We start from the raw sequence: 22,857 nt of genomic DNA, 5'->3' as shown, positions 1-22,857 counted from the left end.
GCTGTGTTTAAATTGGTTTATATGGAAAGTTCGCCCCAGAATGAACACTGTAATTAATTTACTCACTCTCATGTCCTTCCAAACCCGTAAGACCTCCGTTAATCTTCGAAACAAAAAATGAAGACATTTTTGATTAAATTGGAGAGCTCTCTGACCCTGCATAGACAGTAACGCAACTGAAATGTTCCAGACCCAGAAAGGTAGTAAGGACATCGGTAAAACAGTCCATGTGATATCAGTGGCTCAACATGAATTTTGCAAAGCTAGGTTCATTTATTTAATGAATTGTAAGTGGGCTTGTTCTCAAGTCATCTATCGGCGCGCGCAAAGCGTTCAGTGCGTGGAAGTGAACGATTCAAAGAATCAAGCACTGAATCGTTTACAAACGAAGCACCACATTGACAGTAAAAGAAAAGCTGCTTCCTAGTTACTATGTCGACACTAAAGAAAGTTATATGGCCCCAAGTCATTCTCTTCGGCGACTCAATAACACAGGTAACAGTCTGGGACACAGGGCACTTTGGGGTTTGTTCTTTACCCTTACATGCCATGTTTTTGTTTCAGTTTGCGTTTCAAGCGAACGGATGGGGATCCGAAATCTCTCATAAACTCGCCAGGTAACGTTTCAGATTTTATGACAGCAGAACGGATGTATTATTGCATTCATACCGCTGTAGCTGATGATTTTATCATCCCTTTCATTTATTAGAAAATGCGACGTGGTAAACCGAGGCTTGTCGGGTTACAACACACGGTGGGCTAAGCTTGTGCTTCCTCGAATCGTGCCCATTTCTGAGGCTCCTATCGCGGCTGTGACCGTCTTCTTCGGCGCTAATGATTGCGCATTGGAAGGCAAGAACATTTCACATGTCATTTCAAGATCTAAACTCCAGCGGCAGCGATACTATCTACGAGACACTTAACACACGTTTCTTTCTAGACAAGAACCCCGCGCAGCACGTGCCTCTCCAGGAGTTCACGGAGAACTTGAAAGATATTGTCAAATATCTGCTGTCTATAGGGGTGTCCAATGACAAGATCATCTTCATCACACCACCACCACTTCAAGAAGCCGCCTGGGAGAAAGAGTGCTTGCTAAAAGGTGACACACCGCCAGAATTTAGGTGTCCAATACTAGTGTATTGCATGCTGCACAGCGTAGTGTTCGAAAATAGGATGTGAAAAAGTATGCAATGTTGTATACAGTAGTATTCTATACTGCAATCATATGACCTCATTAATTTGATGAATTAAAATAATGAAGTTTATTCTAAACAGTCTGAACAAATAGATTAAATATGGTAATCATGCTGGATTCTTAATTTAAATTATAACCAGATCACTTCATTAAACGTCATGTGACAACACTGTAGCAAATTATATGAAACAAGTATTGCTGCATACAGTTTCACATACTATTTTTAAAATGACTTGGCAGTTTATATAGTGTGTGGAGCAAGCAGAACTTAAGTATTTAGTTACAGTGATGTCTTCAGTCTCTTTATCTGTCTCTCTCTCTCTCACACACACAATGAATATGGCATGTGGTGTGTTTAAATGGTCTTTTTTTATATAGGTTCAGCTCTGAATCGGCTGAATTCTGTGGCTGGTCAGTACGCACAGGCCTGCGTTCAGGCTGCTGGACAGTCTGGCGTGGATGTTCTAGATCTCTGGACGCTCATGCAAAAAGACGGACAGGTAACACGCATGTGAATTAGTGAATTAACATATAAAAATCAGAAACAAAATACCAACAATTAGTGATTTTCTCCTAAGGATTTCTCAGTGTATCTTTCGGACGGACTTCATCTCTCTGATAAAGGCAATCAGTTCGTGGCAGAGCATTTATGGACACTTCTTGAGAGGCGAGTGACTGATTTGCCCTTCATTCTGCCTTACTGGGGGGATGTGGACCCAAAATGCCCTGAGAGCAGCTTACTGTGTGATTAAAACACAGGTCAAATGATGCACAGCGTGCAAAACACCATTCAGTTCCCGTTGTTTATGTTTGGATATGCTTATCGTTATACATTGTTTATGAACCATCCACCAATCACAACTTGATTTGAAATCACAGATGTCACAGACAATGTTTAATCTTCTCCCAAAAATATATTTCGATTTCTGAATGATCAATGTTTTGGCGAGGCCAGCTGATTTGAGCTTCTTATACTCACAAAGCTTTTTAGTACGGACAATAATGGCTTTGACTTTTAGATCTTCTGGCAATAATCAAATGTATTTTCTTTCAGGGTCATAAAATAATCAGAAACGCTTCAGTGTAGAGACAGTTTATTCATGTGGCTTCGAACCCCAAGAATACAGTACATGTTAAATAAATGTGACATAACCAAACATCGAAAACACACACACCGAATGATAGCAGAATATGATCAGATACAGCTGTCTACATCCAAGTGAGAGGTTTTAATTACCGTACTTCTGATTTGATACACAGGAAAGTAAGAAACGATACAAAATATAGATTTAGTCATTCGACTTATGGCACAGTAAAACTTTACAAGATCTTAAAATTCGACTGTAATAGTTAAAGTCATATTTCACAGTGGGGGAATACTACATCAGTTCATTTTGGTCACATCTATACAACCGTTTTAGTGGCAAAAAGAGAAAATCTATGAAATATGCACATCCCTCGGCTCTGTTATCAGTGTTTCATATATTCATACTGTTGTATTGAAATGACATGAGATGCTATAGTAGGACAAATTAAACTGAGCAAACCTTAATGCAAAAAATTGTGTGCAATTTCTTTTAAATAAAATCTTATTTATCCTTAAGAACTGGTCAAATAAAACTCATTATGAATTGCATTTCATCTTACAGTTTCCAAACACGCATGACATTTAATTCATAAACATATGGCATAGGACATGCATAGCCTGAATCTTCTCAGCAAGTCGACCAGTGTAACATTAAAAGTACAGAGTCATGCATTACTCCTGCTGCTCATGTCTTTAGTGAGGTATTCGTGAATAAAAAAACAAAACAATTTGCACTACTGGATGTATGTTACAAGGCACATACTGACTGTATTAAAAGATTATTAAATACAAGTTAAAGGGATAGTTTACCAAGCTGCACCCTCTTGTCGTTCCAAACCCACAAGACTTTTCGAAAGCTGCGTTCTCTCCAATCGAAAATCCATTCTCATAAAACTCTCATACTTCAAAAAGATGACAAAGAAATTGTAATCATCACAGACATTTAATGCTAGATTGGATTCTCATCTATAATATTGACCAACACACAAACTATGAAGAGCTCATTATTTATGGTAAATGGAAAGCAAGTAAAAAGTGATTGTCTTTCTTCACTTGACTCGTATAATATCTTTACGAACATTTTCAAGTGTAAAAGTTTCGGCAGAATTCATTTTTATTGACGGACAGAAATCTCTCAGGCTTTATAAAAAATATCTTCATTTGTGGTTTTTGGACGAGTAAATGATAGCATCATTTTCAATATTAAGGTGAACTGTCCCTTTAAGATCTAAGGACAGCACCTGTGATTGTCAATTACCACCAAATATTATTTTGATTTGTACTTCATTTTCTAAAAACAACAAAAACTGCCTAAACCGTAACAACAGACATATATAGGGCAAATGTAAAATGATTAAAGGAAAGGTTCTCGCTAAAACATTGGGTTTTTCAAACCTGTATTATTTACTTTCTACAGTGGAAGATATTATGAACAATTCTGTCGATACAATAAAAGTCACTGGGGTCCAAAAGAATATTTGACCTCATTGACTTCCATGCATCTGTGGTTCCACAAGAGAAAGTCTGGAGGCGTGGAATGGCATGAGGGCGAGTAAAAAATAACACCGTTTTCATTTTTGGATAAACTATCCATTTGAACTCATGGACGTTTGTCTTTTTGCTGGCTTCTGAAACTGCGGAGTTGTATTTCACAGCCAAACTAAAATGTCGGTCAAAGCGGTGTTCAATTTATTCCATAAATTGACCAAATGCAAAGTCATTTCTCTTGGTAGTTTCTGACATGCTTTTACGTTGCACTCAACTACAATTGTGCATTAAAAGGAATGCTACAAAATTTCTAAGAACCAGCCGAATTGTGTCAGCAGTTTACACATCACATACACTAACAAAACGAAGCCTGATTGCACCCTGATCCTCACAGCTCAAGTCATTTTTGACATGGGCCAGTGTCCTCAACACTCAGTCTCCTTACTGTCAATGCGCGCCTGTCTCGTCAGCCGTCTCTTGTCCCCGCGGGATGGCACTGCCTGTCCGGTGAGGTCCTCGAAGGACCTGGCAGCTGTGCCGCTTTGACGGAAGCCGTCCTCCTCTTCCAGGTGAGAGGAGTCTCCGCTGGGGTCCTCCTCGATTGTGGCCATTCGCAGCGGATCCGCTTTGAGTCCGGCGGAGAGGTTGGCAGGGTCTGGGCCGGCGAGCGTCTCCTGTGCGGGATGAGGTCGCGGATGAGAGGCCTTCACGATGCGGATGGGCGCCGATTCCAGACCGGTCATCATCTCTGCACTCTAAGAATAGGATATGTGATGGAATGATTAAGAGAGACTCATCGTAGTATTCACAACATCTTGCACAAATAAGGATGGGCATGAGTACTCAGAAGTGACAGCAATGATTGATTATCAAAAGTACTGATTATTATATATAGATACAAACATACAAATTAATTGTGATTTTAAAAGGTATTTTTGAAATGTATATTTTTCAATAAATATAATTATTAAGGTTTACACTTTTTTTTGTTTTGTTTGTAATAAATTAGTTATATCTAAAAAAATATATATAATAAAGTCATTTTAAGTTGTCCTGTGGCTCCTTGGAAGTTTGCTGATGGTTAAGAACTACTGATTTAAACAGAACAGTGAAAAAAAAAAAAGTGGTCTTAAACTATTTTTTACATGCAATCTTAAAACTGACAGAATTAACAGCAAACACACCTGAATGATGTTTATTTAAATAAACCAACTACTGAAAGATCATTTAAAAATAAAATTATTTTGTTGCACAACACATTGCATGTTTGTCTTTGGTTTTGGTGTATTTCTTTAGTTTTTCTATGGTCTTCTGTTATGTTAAATGAGCAAATAATATATTTATAAATCAATAAAAATATATTGTTTTTATGATAGCACTTTTACTGAAACTTGGATTTTCTTTTAATTCAGCTTTTTTTTTTTTGCATTATTTAATTATCTGTATTTTATTTTATATTTATTTTTATAATAGCACTTTTACAGAAATGTCTTCACAAAAACAGGCAGAAAAAATTATATATATATATATATATATATATATATATATATATTTTTTTTTTTATAAAAAATAAACAATACAAATATATTTAAAACAAACTTTTGTACCATCTCTAGGATCTAATTTTGATCAATTTGACAATTTTAATACACAATTATAGTTATACAGTATAGGTAAAACTAGAACAAATCATTAATAAATCAATTTCAATACACAAAAATAATTCATATGTATAAAGAAAGGTACATTTATACATCATTTTCATTACATAGTACAAATATAGTATTCTGATTCATCTGTCAAGTACAACTAGACAAACTGATGCCCATCCCTATGTAAAACAGAAACGGCATGCTACACTTGAGTTAAAATATGAAAAAATATATGCATCTGACAAATCAGTAACTGTTCATTCACATCTCTTGAACCAAATCAAATGAAGAGACGGTCACCCATAGCGTATGCAGAATCAAGAGATTTTCAAAGCCGTGCATTTAAAACGCTCCAGTACTGAACTGCATCCAAAAACACGTTTGAACCAGAAACTGGCAACACATCCTCAGGGACACTGAATGCACGAGACATACAGGACAAGCTGAACTCAACTCAGTCAGTGCGTCTGACACGTCACAACCAGCGCGCTGCGACTCATCACACTCGCTCACTCACCTGAGTTGAGAGCTCTACTACACACCTCCACCACCATCTGCTGCAGTTCCACAAGGGTCAGAGCAAACAAGCCACAAGTCATACATCTGCAGCCACGCTCGCCCACACTAGCCCTGATAAAAGACGCCATGCTAACTGGGTGAGCAAGTTATGATGTTACTTTGGGGTTCTGGATGATTTTAAAGCAGGTTTAGTTTGTTTGTTAGTCTGTTAGTAATCTGATCTCCGCTGCGAGAGAGAGGAGCCATGGTGGAGTTGTAGTTTTGTGACAGAAGGACTTACACTTGGGAACATCAAGGTTTTGGAGTTTTCCTCGTATTGCTGATCCAGTTTCTTGTCCTGTTAATGAGCAAAGAGAAACCATCACCGTAATGGCTTGAATTTAAAGGTTTCGTTTAGCCAAAAATCACAATTCTGTCATCATTTACACTCATTATAGTACTTACATAATTACTTCTGTGGAAGTATTATCAGATTATGCTAAAATACAATCACATTTCAGTCTGTTGCTCACAGTGTTATTACTGAATCGAATCGAACTTTAAAAACAGTTGAGGATTAAAAAAACAAAGCCATTGGTTGATTGAAATAAAATAAGATGGAAATATCAGATGAAAACTTCAATGAATACCTTTTAAAATGACTAAAACAGAAATAAAAATAAATAGAAAAAGAAATCCATAACATAACAAAATTATAAAACTTAAACTAGTCTATATCTAAATTACCAAAACTTACATTTAAATGAAAAAGTATAAAAAAAATTAAAGAATACTCTTTTAAAATATAAATATCTTTAAAATAGTATATACAAGTATAAATATGTAAATTAAAATTACAAAGTCAAATTTAATAAAAGGAAATTTTAACTATAAAAATGAAAAGCTTATTCAACCCTAACCTATATTAATGAATATTATAATAGTGTATAAATAATGCAAACATACTATTTCCACACACAAAGTTATTGCTTGGCTTTAAAATACATGAAATATAGAGTTGCACAGAAGAAAGTGAAAGAGGTCTGGAAGTAAACAATGACAGGGTGGACTATCCCTTTAAGAAAAATCAATTCAGAAAAACAGATTGACTGTGAAATCGGTCTCACCACACAGTGCACCAGTATGCTTAGAGGAATCCAGAAGAGGAGGGAGAAGACCACCACTGATCCAACTATGTTGTCAGCCAGGAACTTCCCTGCACATTGACAGAAAAGAGTCACCACTGGCATTTACAAAAACAGAGAGAAAAAGTCCTAGCTAAATCCACCCTGTTATCATCCCCTACCAAATGTGTTGATGTCCAGTTTGTCAATGAAGTCCCATAAACGTTCGATGACATCTTGGACTTGCTTCATGCATTTACCCTGGAATGAACAAGGCCGCAGCATTTATCACGCTGGTGAACAGAAAACCCTGTTCAGTCTGATAAATGATCATTGTCAAAACATAGCCAAGCAGTGTACTCACGGCCCCGTCACAGAAGCCAACGGTGCAGGGTTTGCCCTTGCGCAGGTAAAGATGTATCCCAGCACTGTCAAAGGGAGTGCACAGCTTGTTTTTGCTTCTACAACACACTTTACACGAGTTCTCAGTCTCTGAAAAACATCACAGCACATGGACAGACTCAGCACTTCTGCATTCATAATGAAGTCTGTATCTATACTATCAAATGTTTGGGGTCAGTAAGATTTGTATTTATTTTTATTTTAAGTAATTCATACTGATATTGGCACATTAAACTGACAGAAAAGACATTTTTACAAAAGATTTCTATTAAAAATAAATGAACATTGATAACAACAAGAAAGAAGAAGTATTCCTTCAGCTCCAAACCAGGCTGTTAGAATGATTTCTGAAGGATCACCTGACACTGAAGACTGGAGTAATGATGCTGAAAGTTCTGATTTGAATCACAAGAATACATTTCTTTTTAAATATATATTGAAATAGAAAGGAGGGTGTGTTGGGACATTTACCATTACAGGCACAGGACTCCAGATTGTGCAGGGCCTCACAGAAAGGAATACACTTGCCCTTCAGACATCGGCCCTTGTCCACACACTCTATATTATCATCCAGGTTACCAGGGGCGGGGCACTCACTGCTGTTGCCTAGAGATGCACAAGGGTAAAAGAAAGTGAAATATAATGGATCCAGTCCACTGCTGCATTGACATCGGAGAGTTCTGGGCTAACCTGTGCAGTTTGACGTGCCCTTGCAGGTGGCGGTGATGGTCTCCTGACAGACCTTATCTGCACTTTCAAACCTACAGTTCTTGCAGCAGGGGCTGTTCCTGTCACTGAGGGTCACAGACAATAATATCAGCCACAAACACCGACAGAACAATGCCCTTAAAAGTGAAACCTTTTTTAAACTATGTTCTGACTTCGAAACCTTTTGAGACAGTCGATGGAATATGCTTCTGTTGAAGCCATCAGCCAGCATAATGAAACCTAACTAAAAAACGTTACTTATATGATTTCAATTCCCATGAATATTTATAAAATATAATATATTCTTGTGATGCAAAGCAGAATTTTCAGCATCATCCCTCCAGTCTTCAGGGTCACACGATCCCTCACAAATCATTCTAATATGCTGTTTTTCTGCTCAACAAACATTCTGTATCATCAGTGTGGAGCACAATAGTGCTGCTTAATGTTTTTGTAGAAACCATGATACATTTTCTTTCAGGATTCTTTGATAAACAAAGATTAAAAGCTTTTATTTGTAATAGAAATCTTTTGCAGCCTTATAAATGTCAGTACGGTCTTTTTTATCGGTTAAATGCATCTTTGCTGAATAAAAGCATTAAATTCACTGAATACACTGAAATAGTGCAGACACATTATTTTGTAATTATTATTCAATTATTCTATTTTTTTTTCTATTTGTTAATGCCATGTATTGTACATAAAATAACTTATAAAAGTGTATTTATTTGAATGGAATTCATCTAATATTAATTATATAATTTTCAAAAATAATTTGTTAACATTGGAATTCATTTCGGAACTGGTCGGTTCAAGACTTTTTTTTTTTTGGTTTAATTTTTTTTTATCCCCATAAAATGTATCGAAAAAATGCTTGGAAAATCAAGACGACTGTAACAGTGTGTGGTCACTACTGTGATCTACAGCTGCTGGATGCTGATATATTGGTCTATCACTGTTATCTTCTTTTACCTGCATTGTGCCGTCTTCCTGAATTTGCACTTATCTGTGCAGCAGGGGTCATCGGCGAGATGAAGGAGTCCAGGGTCACAGTCTTCATCCTCCTCCACACGGGAGTTCCCACACAGCTTACTGCTCCTCTCCTTGAAGCACTGATTGGCCTTGAGCCTTAACGTCCTACTGACAGAGAACTTGCTACAGCTGGAGAAGCGCTGAGGGAAAAAATAAAACCAGTACGTAAGTAAAGTAAGTAAAGTAACTACATGTAAAGGGGAAAAAATCAGTAGAGACTGATAATACCTTGTTGTTGAAGTGATCTCCGCTGACCGCAATAGGGTACATGACATATTTGCCACCCTGGTCGTCGCTGGGCGCACAGGAAACTATGTTGTCTGGATCGTGTTCGGCACCAAAGTTGTGTCCCAGCTCATGAGTTGTTACAAGATCTGCTTCCTGGAAAGATTGAACATCAGTGTGCTGCCTGCTAGTATATAAGATGCCAGCGGTATTTAAAGCAAACCTTAGTCAGAATAGTTTTCCCATAATTCATGGTGCTTGTCAAGCCTGTGTTTAGGTAGCTGGGTCTCTTGACGGATTGTGATGGATAGTAGGCTGGAAGACAAAATGAATGTGAAGGGTCAAGCACTTCTGAAGAGTGCAATTCCACTAATCATGGTTGAAGAGATCCTTACGTTTAGGGCAGAGTCCTCCCAATCCCTGTTTGGAAGGGGCCACGTAAGCCAGACCCAGAGTGCCATCATCGAAGTCCTGATAGGTGAAGAGATGGGCTAGGCAAACTGTAGAGGCGTTGTCTGCGATGTCATAACTGAATTGCTAAAGACAAGCCAGAAAAAAGTTGAGAAAGTGAGGGTCTGCAAATTTGTGATTCAGGGCTCCTGACAAAATGATGACTCGTGAAATTGGCTAATGCGCAAATGGCAATTTCATTGGCTGGCGTTCATCTATTACCATCCCTGTTTTGATATCAGCAAATCAGTTTGACCAAACGCATACAACATGATTAATATTAATGAACCCGGAAGCTCATCAATCCATAGTGCATTGTATATTGTTAGTATGGTAATAGAATTAGTAGCATTATTATCTTTTCATAATAATTCATATGATCTATTACTATTTTTTTTTTTTTACAGGAACCCTCAATGACTAAAAATATCTTAAGCATCACCACCAGTCTTAAGTTCAGTTAAAATGACAAATATGCATTCATTAAAAGTTCATTTTTACATAAAGGCATTGTGCTACTAAATATTACTATTATTTAGTAAAATGTATGTGATACTGCTACTACTGTTGAAAAAAAAAAAAAAAACTTTATTTTTTAAAGAAACAAATCACAAAATATTTCTTCCATGTTTTAATTTTATTATAGCAAATCCCCTTTATTTACCAAAAATAAAATGTGTTTAAATTTCATAAATTAAAAGACAAATTAAATTTGGATGAAACTTGTTTACGGTTTTTCATAATTATATAACTTGTAGAAAAACATTAAAACACAATTGTAAATTTGAAATTTTTGTCCCGGGACAACACTACCTCAGACGATCGCAAACACCAATGACGGGGTATAACACATTCAAAATATTTACACCAGAGCAGATTTTAATGAACACAAGTTTACTTACATTCATAAACACAAGCATGCTTTGTATGTAGGTCTATACAATCCAAAAACTAGTTATAAAAATATATGGCTATTTTCATTGGTAAACACTGTAATGATAAAACTAATAAATATTAACTTGTTTATTTTGAAATTCTTTGTTTTGAAATACTGTCTAAAAAATAACTTACTTATTAATACAATGCAGAATACAAAGCACAAACTTTACTTTTATTGGACTGTTGTAGTGGAATAATTATAACATTTTGACCTGTGTGTACTGTATTTCTGTGGACACTGCACTTACTTCTAGAAGCTTCTTCACATCCCACACACCATCCTTTCTTCCTAATGGGCTGCCATCCATGTTGTAATGAATTTCTCCTTTGGCAACTTTTGTGGGCTCCTTGTTTATGATAATCTGTGGGATTTATATACAACTTAGACGGCAAGATAACACTCACAGATCAAAAACTTGGACTCACGGAACAATGAAATGAAGCTGAAGAAAAAAAAAAAAAAAAAACATTGAGCACATGACCTCCACTGTTATGATGGAAAAGCATGAAATATATTTAGTCAAAGTGTCAGTTAGAGGAAAGTCTCTTTTGAGAAAGTCCAATGTTGAGTTACACCTGGAGTTTGCTACGAGCCATGTGACAAAATCTGGAAACTTTTGTGGTCAGTTGAAACTAACATTAAGCTCTTTGTATTAGAGTTGAGTCAGCTGCTATGATCTGTTTGACTTCAGGGTCATCAGTTCTACTAGTGATCAGTAGTTTAAAAAGCAGAACTGTTTTGCGACATTTCTGTAAACCCATATGACTTTCTTCTGTGGAACCCAAAAGGAGGTGTTTTGAATAATGTTCTGGTTGACTTTCCCACACAGTAAAAATGAATGGACAATGCAGCTTTCAAGCTTTAAGAAAGATGCAAAAGCATCATAAAAGTGGTTCATATGACTTGTGTGATGCATTGCAACACGTCTGAAGCCATGTGAGAGCTTTGAGTAAGGAATAGTAGTCATACAATTACAATGTTTTTCAGACTTTCAAGTCATTATTCACTGATGACCTTCAACGCACATCATCGGTTAATGAGTTTTAATCAAGAACTGTATCACTGATTTTTCAATGAATAATTCAAAGCGCTTTAATGAACCATTTCAGTAATCCATTCAAAAGACCCTATTTTACAAATCAGACATGATTACTTTTCTCATGAACATTCCATTTGTAGTTTAAAAGGATATCAAGTAGGGATGTAACAATATCAAAATCTCATGATACGATAATATCGTGATATGAAGTCCACAATACGGTATTCATTGCGATATTTAAAAAAGACGAAGAATTGGAAGAAAACATTTTTGTACATTTGAAATTTCAGTTCCTCTGTTTAATGCACTATGATAGTTCGAAATAAAGAGCTCCAACCCATGTTTTAACTAAGTAAACTTTAGTAAGAAAAAGGTGAATGGACTTGTACCTGAATTTTAAAAGCTACTCCACGCTATTTTTATTTGTGATATATGATCTCAGTCTAAATTAGATTCACACAGTTGTTTTAGAAAGTCAAACAAATAAGGATATAATACTAATAACAACAAATGACAGAAATAGCCATATTTCACAAATACAATTGCACTGTAAAATAAATGAAAATGAATATTTCATAGGTATATCATTTTTGCTTTTCACTACAGTAGAGAAATTAAAAAAAAACGTAATTCCTAATTTTTACACTTGAAAGAGATTTTGAATTTGGAGTGCAGTTATCAATTTAAACCACTAGCAGTCAGCAATTCATACTTTTATTTAAATGGAAACTGCAGTAGAGTTTTTATATTAAAGGAAAACTCCAGCTTCAGTGAAAACTTGCTTACAAAAACGTGTCTCACTATAAAGCTAGTGAAATGCTGTAACCATCTGCCACGGAAATAAAGCCTAACTGGTGGTTGTTGTGTTCCCAAGCACACACTAAACTCACAGCACACGTAATAAATTAGTTAACTGTGAACAGAGCCATTCTGAGGCGCGGAAAACATTAGCTCAAGAGCTGATCATATGAGCAAAGTGCACACTTCCACCTTGAAACATGACGAAAAAACTGAGCTCATGAAAGGATTAAGCCATATTGTGCTTTCGGTTTTAGTTCCTTTAACAGATACTGAAGCATAATAGCCCAAAACACAACTTTAAAGACATTTTATGTTAGAATAAGAAGTTTAAATATATTTAGACTAAGCTAACCTGCTTCTAAAATACAAGTGTGAAAAGTACCAATACCCAGAGTTAAAAGCTGGATTTAGAATGACAATAACCCAGGGTTAAACACAGTGTGAAAACTCTTAGGAAAACAAAACTCATCTACTGAAATAAAAAAGCTAAATTATAATGAGAACAGAAAAGGATGACCCTGACCTGGTGAATCTGCACACCGTAGCCTTTAAACTCGTCATCCCAGGATGTGTTTCTGTATATATCATCCACTCTGTCTATCAGCTCAATCTGTAAGACACACAAAACTCAATACATTTTTAATCTGATGATATGGTGTTTATATGCAACAAACTGCTCTGTTGTATACTCTGTTTTCCAGTTACATTGAGTGCGTTTCATTTGCATTGCTCACCAAGTAGTTGAGGGTGGTGCTCTCCTCTCCACGACCCATGTGCTTGTAGAAGCGATAATCTGCCACGAGCAGCAGCTGGCAGGTGTTCTTCTTGTGGTCGTGTGTAGATCTTCTCTCTATGTTGTGAGGCTCTGCATTCAAGAAATTAAAGCATCTAAACATGCTGCACCATCCAATTCAAACGAATCCACCAAATAATTATAATAATAAATATAATAATTCTAATTACATCAACATCCATAAATGGATCTACACAATTTAAAGCAACACAATGGGGGGCTTCCATGACAATGATAATGTAGGACAAAGAATGAAGTTCCTGAATTGTATTATTATGCAATGTCTCCAGACTATGTTCAGTTCTTATAGAAGGAGGTCACTGCTGGGTGACTACATGCTTGAATGGGCTGGCTTTGTCAGACTGATGTATAACTCCTCCACACACTCATGCAGTGACCATCACGCTCATCATGAGCATGTGATGAAAGCTGAATATCTATTGTGTGTTATAGGCTGCTATTATAATTGAATATGTCGGTCTCAAAATTACTGAAAAACAAAATGACCTTTAAAGACAACATTTTTCAATTAAACTAGATTCCATAAAGTCTGAGAGTTCATTTGGTGGTTTAAAAAAAATACAAATACACACCCTCCTCCTGTTGCATCAGTCCTGCTGCTCTTGCCTCTTCTGGCAGGAGCTCCTGAGCATCAGCATTCACATATCCACACACTTTTGGTGAGGACAGTCGACTGATGTTCTTAATGTCCTCTGAACGGTACACCAGCAAACGGCCATCAGAAGGCGACTCTGTAAACCGCCACAAGGGCTAAACAAAGACAAGATACACTAAACATTCAGTAAAAATGCATATTGTGAAATGAATACTGAATGCTTTCAAGTATTACGCATGCTTGAACAAATTACCTCTACATTATATTCACCCTCTTCAGTAAGAATGTGGGCTGAAAACTCTTCCCCGTCTATGTGTGCCTGCACACGCGAGTGCTCCTCTCCTGTTGAGACAGCAAACAACAATATGTCGATGTATGATAATCAATCACAGATGGAAAAACAAGAAAATTCAGTTGTCATCCTATGTCTTACCCACTACGTGTCCTTTATAGTAATTCTGTAACTGAATGTCAAATTGGTCCTCTTTTCCATTCTTGTCTAAGAATACAGCCTTGAAGTTCTCAGTGAAAAGGTCTATGTTGGTTGTCAAGTACAGCTTGAAGTGCCTTTGAAAAGGGATTTTGAAAAGAGAATACGAGATGTTTTTATTTCAGTGAAACTCTAAAGAAAAAACAAGCCTCTAATTGTGATCTCTTCAGGTCCGAGGTCTAGAGAAGAATCGCATAAACACTAACACTGTAAAATAAAATAAAAACCCTGCTAAATGAATGAATGAATGAATAAATACAATTATTAAAAAAATACAGAGATAGCCACAAAGATGGATAGACAGACAGAAAAATAGATAAAAATATGTAGAATAATATTAAAATAAAATAAAAATATAAATACATTAAACAATTAAATAAAAGTAAATATACTGAAACATAAATACATAATATAATTATTACAGAAACCAGGGTGATCAGAAAGGAATAACACAAAAAAAAGCAATTAATATAAAGCAATAAAAACAGGCAAGAAATTATAGATTAAATTCTTATATAAAATATATATTCTCGCGCAGCCCTGCACCGCAAATCTCCACGAGCGCATCTGGCAATATGAATGAGGCTCGACGCACGCGGAAAACCTTCGTCGACTCGTGCCTGTCTCTGCATTTAAAACTAATGTAAATTCAGTCTAACTGCTTGCTAACATTTTCCACTTGTTCTTAAAATCCCAAATACAGTGTTACATGTAATACTTTCCAGTTCTTTATTTATATAAAAAAATATATATATATCCAGTGAAATTCAGTAACTAAGTTAATTCTATAAAATTAGTTATACCATTATAATCTTGTCTGCTGAAAAAAATATAATGGGTAATGATACTCATACTGTGCTGCACATTATTTGACAATATTGAGCTGAAGCTTGTCTTTGCAAATTAAAAATCGCAATCTCGGTCAAAAAAATAAAAAATAAAAATCGCAATTAGATATTTTCCCCATATCGCACAATCCTAACCACAACTATGAGAAGTCATGATCAATGAAGCTCTGATATTAGGATTCACCATGGCAACATCACTGAAAAAGACTTCCACATACTTCAGAGTCAATAAAAAACTTTAATTCTTAATCACTATTATAATATCAGAGGTAAAAACGGTAAACTATTTAACTAATTTACTAATTTTAATTTTCATGCTATCCCACTGCAAAAAAAGAAAAAAGAAAAAATGTAGCAGCCTCTAAAAAACACAATTCAAGCAAGGTAAAGCTTAAATCATAAACGTTTCATGGGTGTAGCCTTCATGACTTTACAAACATTTGACATATTAAATATCAATCAGTGTCCATTTCGGTGTGCAACAGGTTTTTCCACGTAGCAGGTTTAATGCTCTTTTCACCTAGGCTTATTACATATTCCCTAATCAGACCGGTTACATTTCTTAATTAGAGTAATGAAATTAATGACTGACTTGTACTCAGTCAACAACAAGAAGGAAGAGGCTCGCAAAATGGTGAGAGAACCTGCACCAGCACCACTGACAGATGAAGAGGAGACGGTCAAAAATCCCAAAAGGAAAATCAATAACTGTTGCATTTGTACTTGTAGAAAATAAAAAAGACCAAACAAATTGTAAATTATTTGGGATTATATAACAGCTGTGGTGGTGGTTACTGCATATAACTCCTACTACCCCTCCATCTAGCATCCCATCATTCCATACAGTAATCTGATGATGGGAATATGCATCCAAACACACTGGAAATCCTGAAGGAAATTCTAATTATTGGGTTACTTCCTGAGGTGGCAGCAAGCCCCATTTAAACCGATTTCTCCAACACTGACATACAGTCCGTTGAAACTCCTCTCTGACGGATTTGTGCCCAGGAAAAAATTCGAAGAAAGAGCGTGAGAGCAACGTATCCTTTTCTTATCAGTTTGCATACAGCGGCCTTAATAATGTGCTCAACATCTCCAAAGTTTGAAAGAAAACTACCATTTAAAATGCGACCGCTCAAATGAATATGCATGTGTATACGGCAGCAAAAATTATTCCCTAAAAAATTATTTTTTAAAAATCCCTAAAAATGTATGCAGCCTCCTCTTCTCCGGGATACGGTTTAAGAGGAGATGGCATTTTTGTCAATTTGACAGTGTCTGCACGATGAAAATATGTAGGGATCCACCGATCATGATTTTTCATGGCCGATTCCGATACCGATTTTTTTACAAGCAAACTGGCCGATTCCGATACCGATTTCCGATTTCTTTTTATCAAACAGGAAAGAAGGAAAGTGTGCATAAACAACATATTTTGTATTTAATAGGCCAAACTTGCTTTTGGCTATTGAAAACAATAACTGTAACCATCTTAAATTAACAGCAGTAACTGCACAGTAAGTAGCCTACATTCAATACAAACATAGATGGTACAGACATCAGCATTTAGATTTAGTTTTTGAATTGGGTTGAAACTACATAGAACTGGCCTTAAATAAAAGTTTAACTGTAACCATGTGAAATTAAAGACAATAACTACATTCTACAATCCAAACACCACAATCAACACATTCAATAAGATGTTTCTTAACCTGTTAACTGTCACCAGTCCGCTCTCTGGGACGTCTACATTTACTTCACTATATTACAATTAAATCGAATCTAATCTTGACAAACAATATATCGTTGGATTTTATCAATGTTTTTTGTTAAAATTATGTAGGAAAAGTAATAGATTAATTTATGACAAGAGTGCACCCTCAAAAATCTACATTATAATAGGAATTTTGACCTTTGTTAAAAAAACAAGACTTCTTTGTTGCCTTTTTCTCTATCACATTTTAGAAATCATGAGAAATGATATATCAACTGAAAACTTAAAATCTCAAAATTCATCCTTTAAAACTCATTTTAAAATCAGAAATTGCATTACCATGTAAATGGTACATCAATATCATGTTACAAAATGTTTTCAGTCATGAATTATAAAAATGTAATCTTGGATCGTGCACTACAAAGTCAATGTTCAAAAATATGAGTGACAGTTAAGGGGTTAATCAGCATTCAGTATTTTAGTTTTTAAATTTGGTTTTAAATAAAAAAAAAAAAGGTATTTACCAGTGAGACTAAATAAAAGTATGGTATATAAATACATTTTCCAAAATGTTAAAATCAAATAATGTTGGTGCAAATGAATCAAATATGCAAAGTGTTTTATTCATCCAATAATAAAAAAAAAAAAAACAGTATATATAGGGTAATGATTCACATCTATATATCTTCAGCCAATGAAAAATAAATAACTTATTGTCTCAAGTAAAAAAAAAAATATATAAATGTGAATCATTAGCCTACCCTAAAATGTTTTAATTGGTTGAATGAAACACTTTTTTTCAGTGTGCTACAGCAGGTGATTTTTAAATCAAATTAAGCCTATGTAATTTTAAGGTAAACTAAAAATAATCATCCTAATGCAGAATTGACGTTTATTTTTGGCTTTTCAGACGTGTATACAAGTTCTAATAAAAAACAAAACAAAAAAACAATTCTGTTGTGTCACGGTTTAGTCCGTTTCGTTTCTCATCCAACACGTGAGAAGTTGATCTGAACATCTCTTCACGATCTACTCGTGCTCAGGGCGCGGACCGGTACAGTATAAGCTTGCGCAGCTTCAGTGCGCAGGAAAGGCTCTTATTTGTGCACCAGTACACCAACGGCTGATCGCTTCCTGCTATCTGTGCCTCAGACATGAAACTCTGCATTTCCAGTACTGATCGGCTGTCTGTTTCCTGCGCACAGATTTCGACATACTCTTCCACACAAATGACATAGCGAACGATTACAATGTAGTCTGTGCATGCGAGCAGAAGTTCCGGAAAAATCGGCAGAGAAAAGACCAAAAACCGGCCAATTGCCAATCGCGTATTTTCTGCAAAAACCGGCCGGTTCCGTTTTATGGCCGGTCAACCGGTGCATCCCTAAAAATATGTGCAATGAATGAATACATGCACTGCAAAAAACGCTTTTCTTACTTGTAAGGTACTTGTCTTCTTGTCTTCAGTCAAAATATCAAAAAGTTCCTAAATCAAAATGCATTTTCTACATAAAAAAAGACAAAATATATTTAGTCTTGTTTCCATAGGGGGGATATGCTTGTCTCTGTTTGCATTAAGATTATTTTTCTTCAATTTTACGTTTTACTTAAAATGCACTTAAATACACTTATTGTAAAATCTACCGCTAAACCACTGCTACTTTATTACAAGAGAATCCTACTGATCCAGGGACAATCATTTAAAATGAATTAAAATGAAAAATGCATTTAAAAATAATATAATTATGTTGTGAAGTCTATATAATACTATAGAAACAGACAGTTTTACACACTGAAAGATTTATTCATCATAAAATAATTACTTTATGATTGTACTGGAGTCTTACACACATGCCACACAGTTCATCTGAGCCGTGCATTAATTTGAGTGATGACAGATATTATGGGAGTGGCTTGATGGGAGCGCAAGAGATGCAGATGATCTAGACTCTTAATAAACTTTAATTAATGCTGTCAAGTAACAAATCTGCTTCAAGGATACAATTAAATGAATTGCTTATTGTAACATTAAAATAAAAATGAAATGTCTGTACAATTACTAGAAATCGTGAATATAAATAATTGGGAATTATGTAAAATAAATAAATAAACAAACAAACAAATAAATATTTTTTTATATTATTATTATTATTATTATTATTATTATTATTATTATTATTATTATATATATATATATATATATATATATATATATTAGTGCTGTCAATCGATTAAAAAAAATTAACTAATTAATCGCACAATTTTTAAAAATTAATCGCGATTAATCGCAATTAAAAGACTGAAACTTTTTGGATATGTAAATCTAAAATGTTAATAATTAATGTAAACTCAAGACAAAGAAACTATTTAAATTCAAAATATGATTGTTTATTGGAATTTTTGTTTAACTTGTAACACAGATTTTCTCATGTAAACAACATACCTGCAATAAACCATCAATATCCTCCAAATTAACTGTTGGCTTGAAAGCCATATTTATTACAGAAATAAAAACACAGAAATGTAAGTACCATTTGAATTTCAAAACAATCAATGCCAATAAAAAACAAAAATGATTTCCATGTTGAATTCTAAGTGGACTGCAAAAAAATTCCAAAGTATAGTCATTGCCAGTGCTTTAAGTGGGCCGGTACACACCCGTACTCAGTACCGCCACTTCCAAATATAGCTCTTGAGCGTACCGCCACCTCTCCGTGCGCCCAGAACGTGCTTGTAGCGTACCGGTACGCTCATTTGGACATCTGTTTTAATAGAGGTTTTAATCTTTTACCTGCACTGCCGATTTTCAGAGCGCCCTTCACAATGCAAGCTTCCTAATTCATCCCACCCAGAGCAGAAACTACATTACCCATTCACCCTTAAGTTATACAAGTGAATAGCGCATGTGTCGCTTTTCCCACTGTTAAGTGTCAACAACTCAACGTGCCCGGAGAAGGTGTGTGAAACTCGTTGTGAGTTATACTAAAGCAAAATCTTGAGTATTTATTGTCTGATAAACATTAAAAACTGTCTGCGGAGGTTGAGTCGTCCTGCAGCCCCCGCTGGCTGTTCATTGGCTGCAGCATCTTTTTTCTAAGTTCTAAAAAAATACCGTAGACGGCAAGCCACAAATTTAGATATCCATTTATCTAATTAATCTATAGCCTAGGCACAAAGATAATATGATCTTTTTGTCCCCTTTTTGTTTTAAAGCTTGATGAAGAGAGAGAGCGCAAGTTGCTGCAGCTGAGGAGGACAGTGATGCACGCGTACAGGAGTGATTGACAGTTCGCGGCACTGTGTACAAAAAATACTCCGCTACACAATTATTTCGTTATTTTAATGTTGCTGTTTCTTGTGGCAGACTAAATGAAAATGTTTCTTGTGGCAGACTGAAGAGTAATCCGGCAGAGTTTTATACTGAAACTTTCCGTCTAAAAGTCCTTCCTTGGTCTTATCCATATTTCTTTGCACGTTGAACACACATAGGCCACAACTGGAAATAAAAAAAACTGCAACCGCGTTAATTGCGTTATTTTTTTTTAACGCGTTAAATATTTCAAATTAATCGAATGCGTTAACGCGCTAATTTTGACAGCACTAATATATATATATATATATATATATTAATATTTTTTTTTTTTTTTAACAGTGAACATTTCATTTATCTATTATAACATTTATGTAGTTTTATTCGCTTGGCGGTTTCCTTCTAAAGGTCCAGAAATTTGTTTTTCGTCAGGTGTCTTTTTTACTTATATGATATCATTATGTTGCTGTCTTGCCGCCAGCCAATCGCTGCATTGCTGATCATTGTTTCTAGTATTGATACATCTGCCCTTTACGTGGAACACAAGAATATGGAGTAGCCTCCGATAAATTTAATATTTTAATCAAATCCGCAAATTGTTTGACGAACCAAATTAGCCAGAGACCAGTTATCATGATTAGAAAATCTGGCATCTTTCAAACCATCTCAGATGTATTCAGCGAGGTACAAAGAACGGACCCCAGGGAGCACAAACAAAAAAATTAGGGCTGCTCCGATCACGACCGGCCGATCGTTATGCGCATCTCGTCAGTAAAGCCGGTTATTTAATCAGCGGTTAATTCCATCAGGTGTGTGATTTCACATAGAGCAGCTGTTACTACACAGAGCCATTGTTAATAGAGAAGATGCGCAAATCCACTTCATTTTCAGCGTTTTTTGGCGCATCTTCTCAGTTAACAAAGGCTCTGTGTAGTAACAGCTGCTCTATGTGAAATGTGAAACACTTTATATATTATATAGATAAATAAAAATAATCAGGGATGTCCACAGATGAATAACATAAAAAAAAATGTTTATGTGTATCCACACACACATATATAAATATATAAAAATAAATACAAATTATTAAAAAAGTATTATTATATTTTTAATCAAGGAGGAACAAAGAAGAATAACAAACAAACAATAAATAGATTAAGTATTTTATAATAAAATAAATAATTTAATCATTAATAATAATAAAAAAAATGAAAAGCCATGATCATCACATGATCTGCTTTAGCAGACTTAAAGTCTCCTTATTTAGTGCCTTTCGCAGTGTTATAGTAAGAGAGTGTTGTGTGTTGATCTGACAGCTTTACCTCTTGAGTGCTGTGAAGCTGACCAGCCGCTCCACACGGGATCGGGACACGTCATCAATGTCCCTCTTCTTGACCGAGTGAAGCTGGAGATCTGATGCAGGCACCACATCGAAGTCTGACAGCATGGAGCTGAGCTCATCTGGATGAAGTGAAGCATATAAATGCCGTTAGTCCTACATAATACCACTATTATCCACACACCATTTAAACGTCTCAAATCCCAAAACAATATCTAAAGATTAAATATTACTCAAATATAACAATTAAACATTTTTGGTCAGTACTACATAATACTGTACAGTTTCCACTGCAAGAGAATTATATGTGAATGTCTTATCCATTTAAACTGCAATTAAATAGCAAATTCAGTAGCTTCCATGTAGGAGGAAATGAACTCAGATAAGCTGTCATGGCTGAGTCTAAACAGGAAAAGGAAGCAAGAGTGGACTCACCAATCCAGACAACCCCCAAATATCCCCAGATGTTTTGGTATATTTCGTTTTGTATCTAAGCCCATTTGAACGAATTTCTAAGAGTAACGTTAACTTACCAAACTCGTGCTCCTCTTCCTGATTTCTCAGGTATTCTTCAACAGATGCTGGTTTCACCGCACAGTGGATAGAAAGTGGCGCTAATAGCACTAAATACAATATCCAAGACTCCATTCTGGCGATGAAGCATCACTTCTGTCAAAACACCACGCCTGGATCTGTCAACATCTAACTTACTGTCCGTTATTTACAAACATTCACGACCACCTTCTGTTCGCTTACTGAACACGACGATGACAGAGGAATTTAAATACCAAAATACAAAGGATGGGATCTTTTTGAACGCTGAATGTCTATAAACACAGCTTTCAGCCGCTCTCACACTGACTGCTCTTCCTTCGCGCTGGATTCTGCTGCGATAACAATCTGAGGAGGAATTCCGCCGACTCTACTTCCGGGCAACGATTGAATTCCCCGGAAGAAGGCACCCTTATTTTGTATTTTTTCTAAAGTTACTTTTCAAATGTACTTCCGGTGTAGTGCTGAGATTTTTTTTTTACTCACCGTGATAAACAAAATTTAATACGTGCAAATAAATAAATAAATAAATAAAATTAATCTTCCAATAA

General features: G+C 35.5%; 2 protein-coding genes across 3 annotated transcripts; one reads left to right on the top strand and one right to left on the bottom strand.

The window, feature by feature from the left end:
• The first annotated feature begins 128 nt into the window (after positions 1 to 128).
• Positions 129 to 2,759, top strand: iah1 (isoamyl acetate hydrolyzing esterase 1 (putative)). Its single transcript, XM_052581126.1, has 6 exons — positions 129 to 495; positions 565 to 617; positions 710 to 852; positions 941 to 1,102; positions 1,577 to 1,698; positions 1,777 to 2,759. Exons 1-6 carry the CDS (start codon positions 433 to 435, stop codon positions 1,948 to 1,950), a joined length of 717 nt encoding a protein of 238 aa, XP_052437086.1. The 5' UTR covers positions 129 to 432; the 3' UTR covers positions 1,951 to 2,759.
• LOC127976588 (disintegrin and metalloproteinase domain-containing protein 17) lies at positions 2,276 to 22,704 on the bottom strand. Of its 2 annotated transcripts, none has more exons than XM_052581124.1 (19): positions 22,288 to 22,704; positions 21,738 to 21,876; positions 14,487 to 14,620; positions 14,307 to 14,395; positions 14,031 to 14,208; positions 13,379 to 13,509; positions 13,168 to 13,254; positions 11,052 to 11,165; positions 9,810 to 9,951; positions 9,638 to 9,729; positions 9,418 to 9,570; positions 9,130 to 9,329; positions 8,140 to 8,243; positions 7,921 to 8,055; positions 7,412 to 7,539; positions 7,230 to 7,308; positions 7,051 to 7,139; positions 6,225 to 6,281; positions 2,276 to 4,528 (listed from the first exon to the last, which is right to left on the bottom strand). In XM_052581124.1, the coding sequence occupies exons 1-19, from the start codon at positions 22,400 to 22,402 to the stop codon at positions 4,199 to 4,201; spliced, it is 2,496 nt and encodes an 831-aa protein (XP_052437084.1). In that variant the 5' UTR covers positions 22,403 to 22,704; the 3' UTR covers positions 2,276 to 4,198. The 2 variants fall into 2 exon arrangements, with proteins under 2 accessions (XP_052437084.1, XP_052437085.1); XM_052581125.1 differs by lacking the exon at positions 2,276 to 4,528 and adding an exon at positions 5,505 to 5,982 and having other exon boundaries at positions 22,288 to 22,690.
• Positions 22,705 to 22,857: the final 153 nt, after the last annotated feature.

Source organism: Carassius gibelio, chromosome B17 (genome assembly GCF_023724105.1).
Source record: "Carassius gibelio isolate Cgi1373 ecotype wild population from Czech Republic chromosome B17, carGib1.2-hapl.c, whole genome shotgun sequence".
NCBI classification, from domain to species: Eukaryota; Metazoa; Chordata; class Actinopteri; order Cypriniformes; family Cyprinidae; genus Carassius; species Carassius gibelio.
This window is presented reverse-complemented; position numbering and strand designations above follow the sequence as displayed.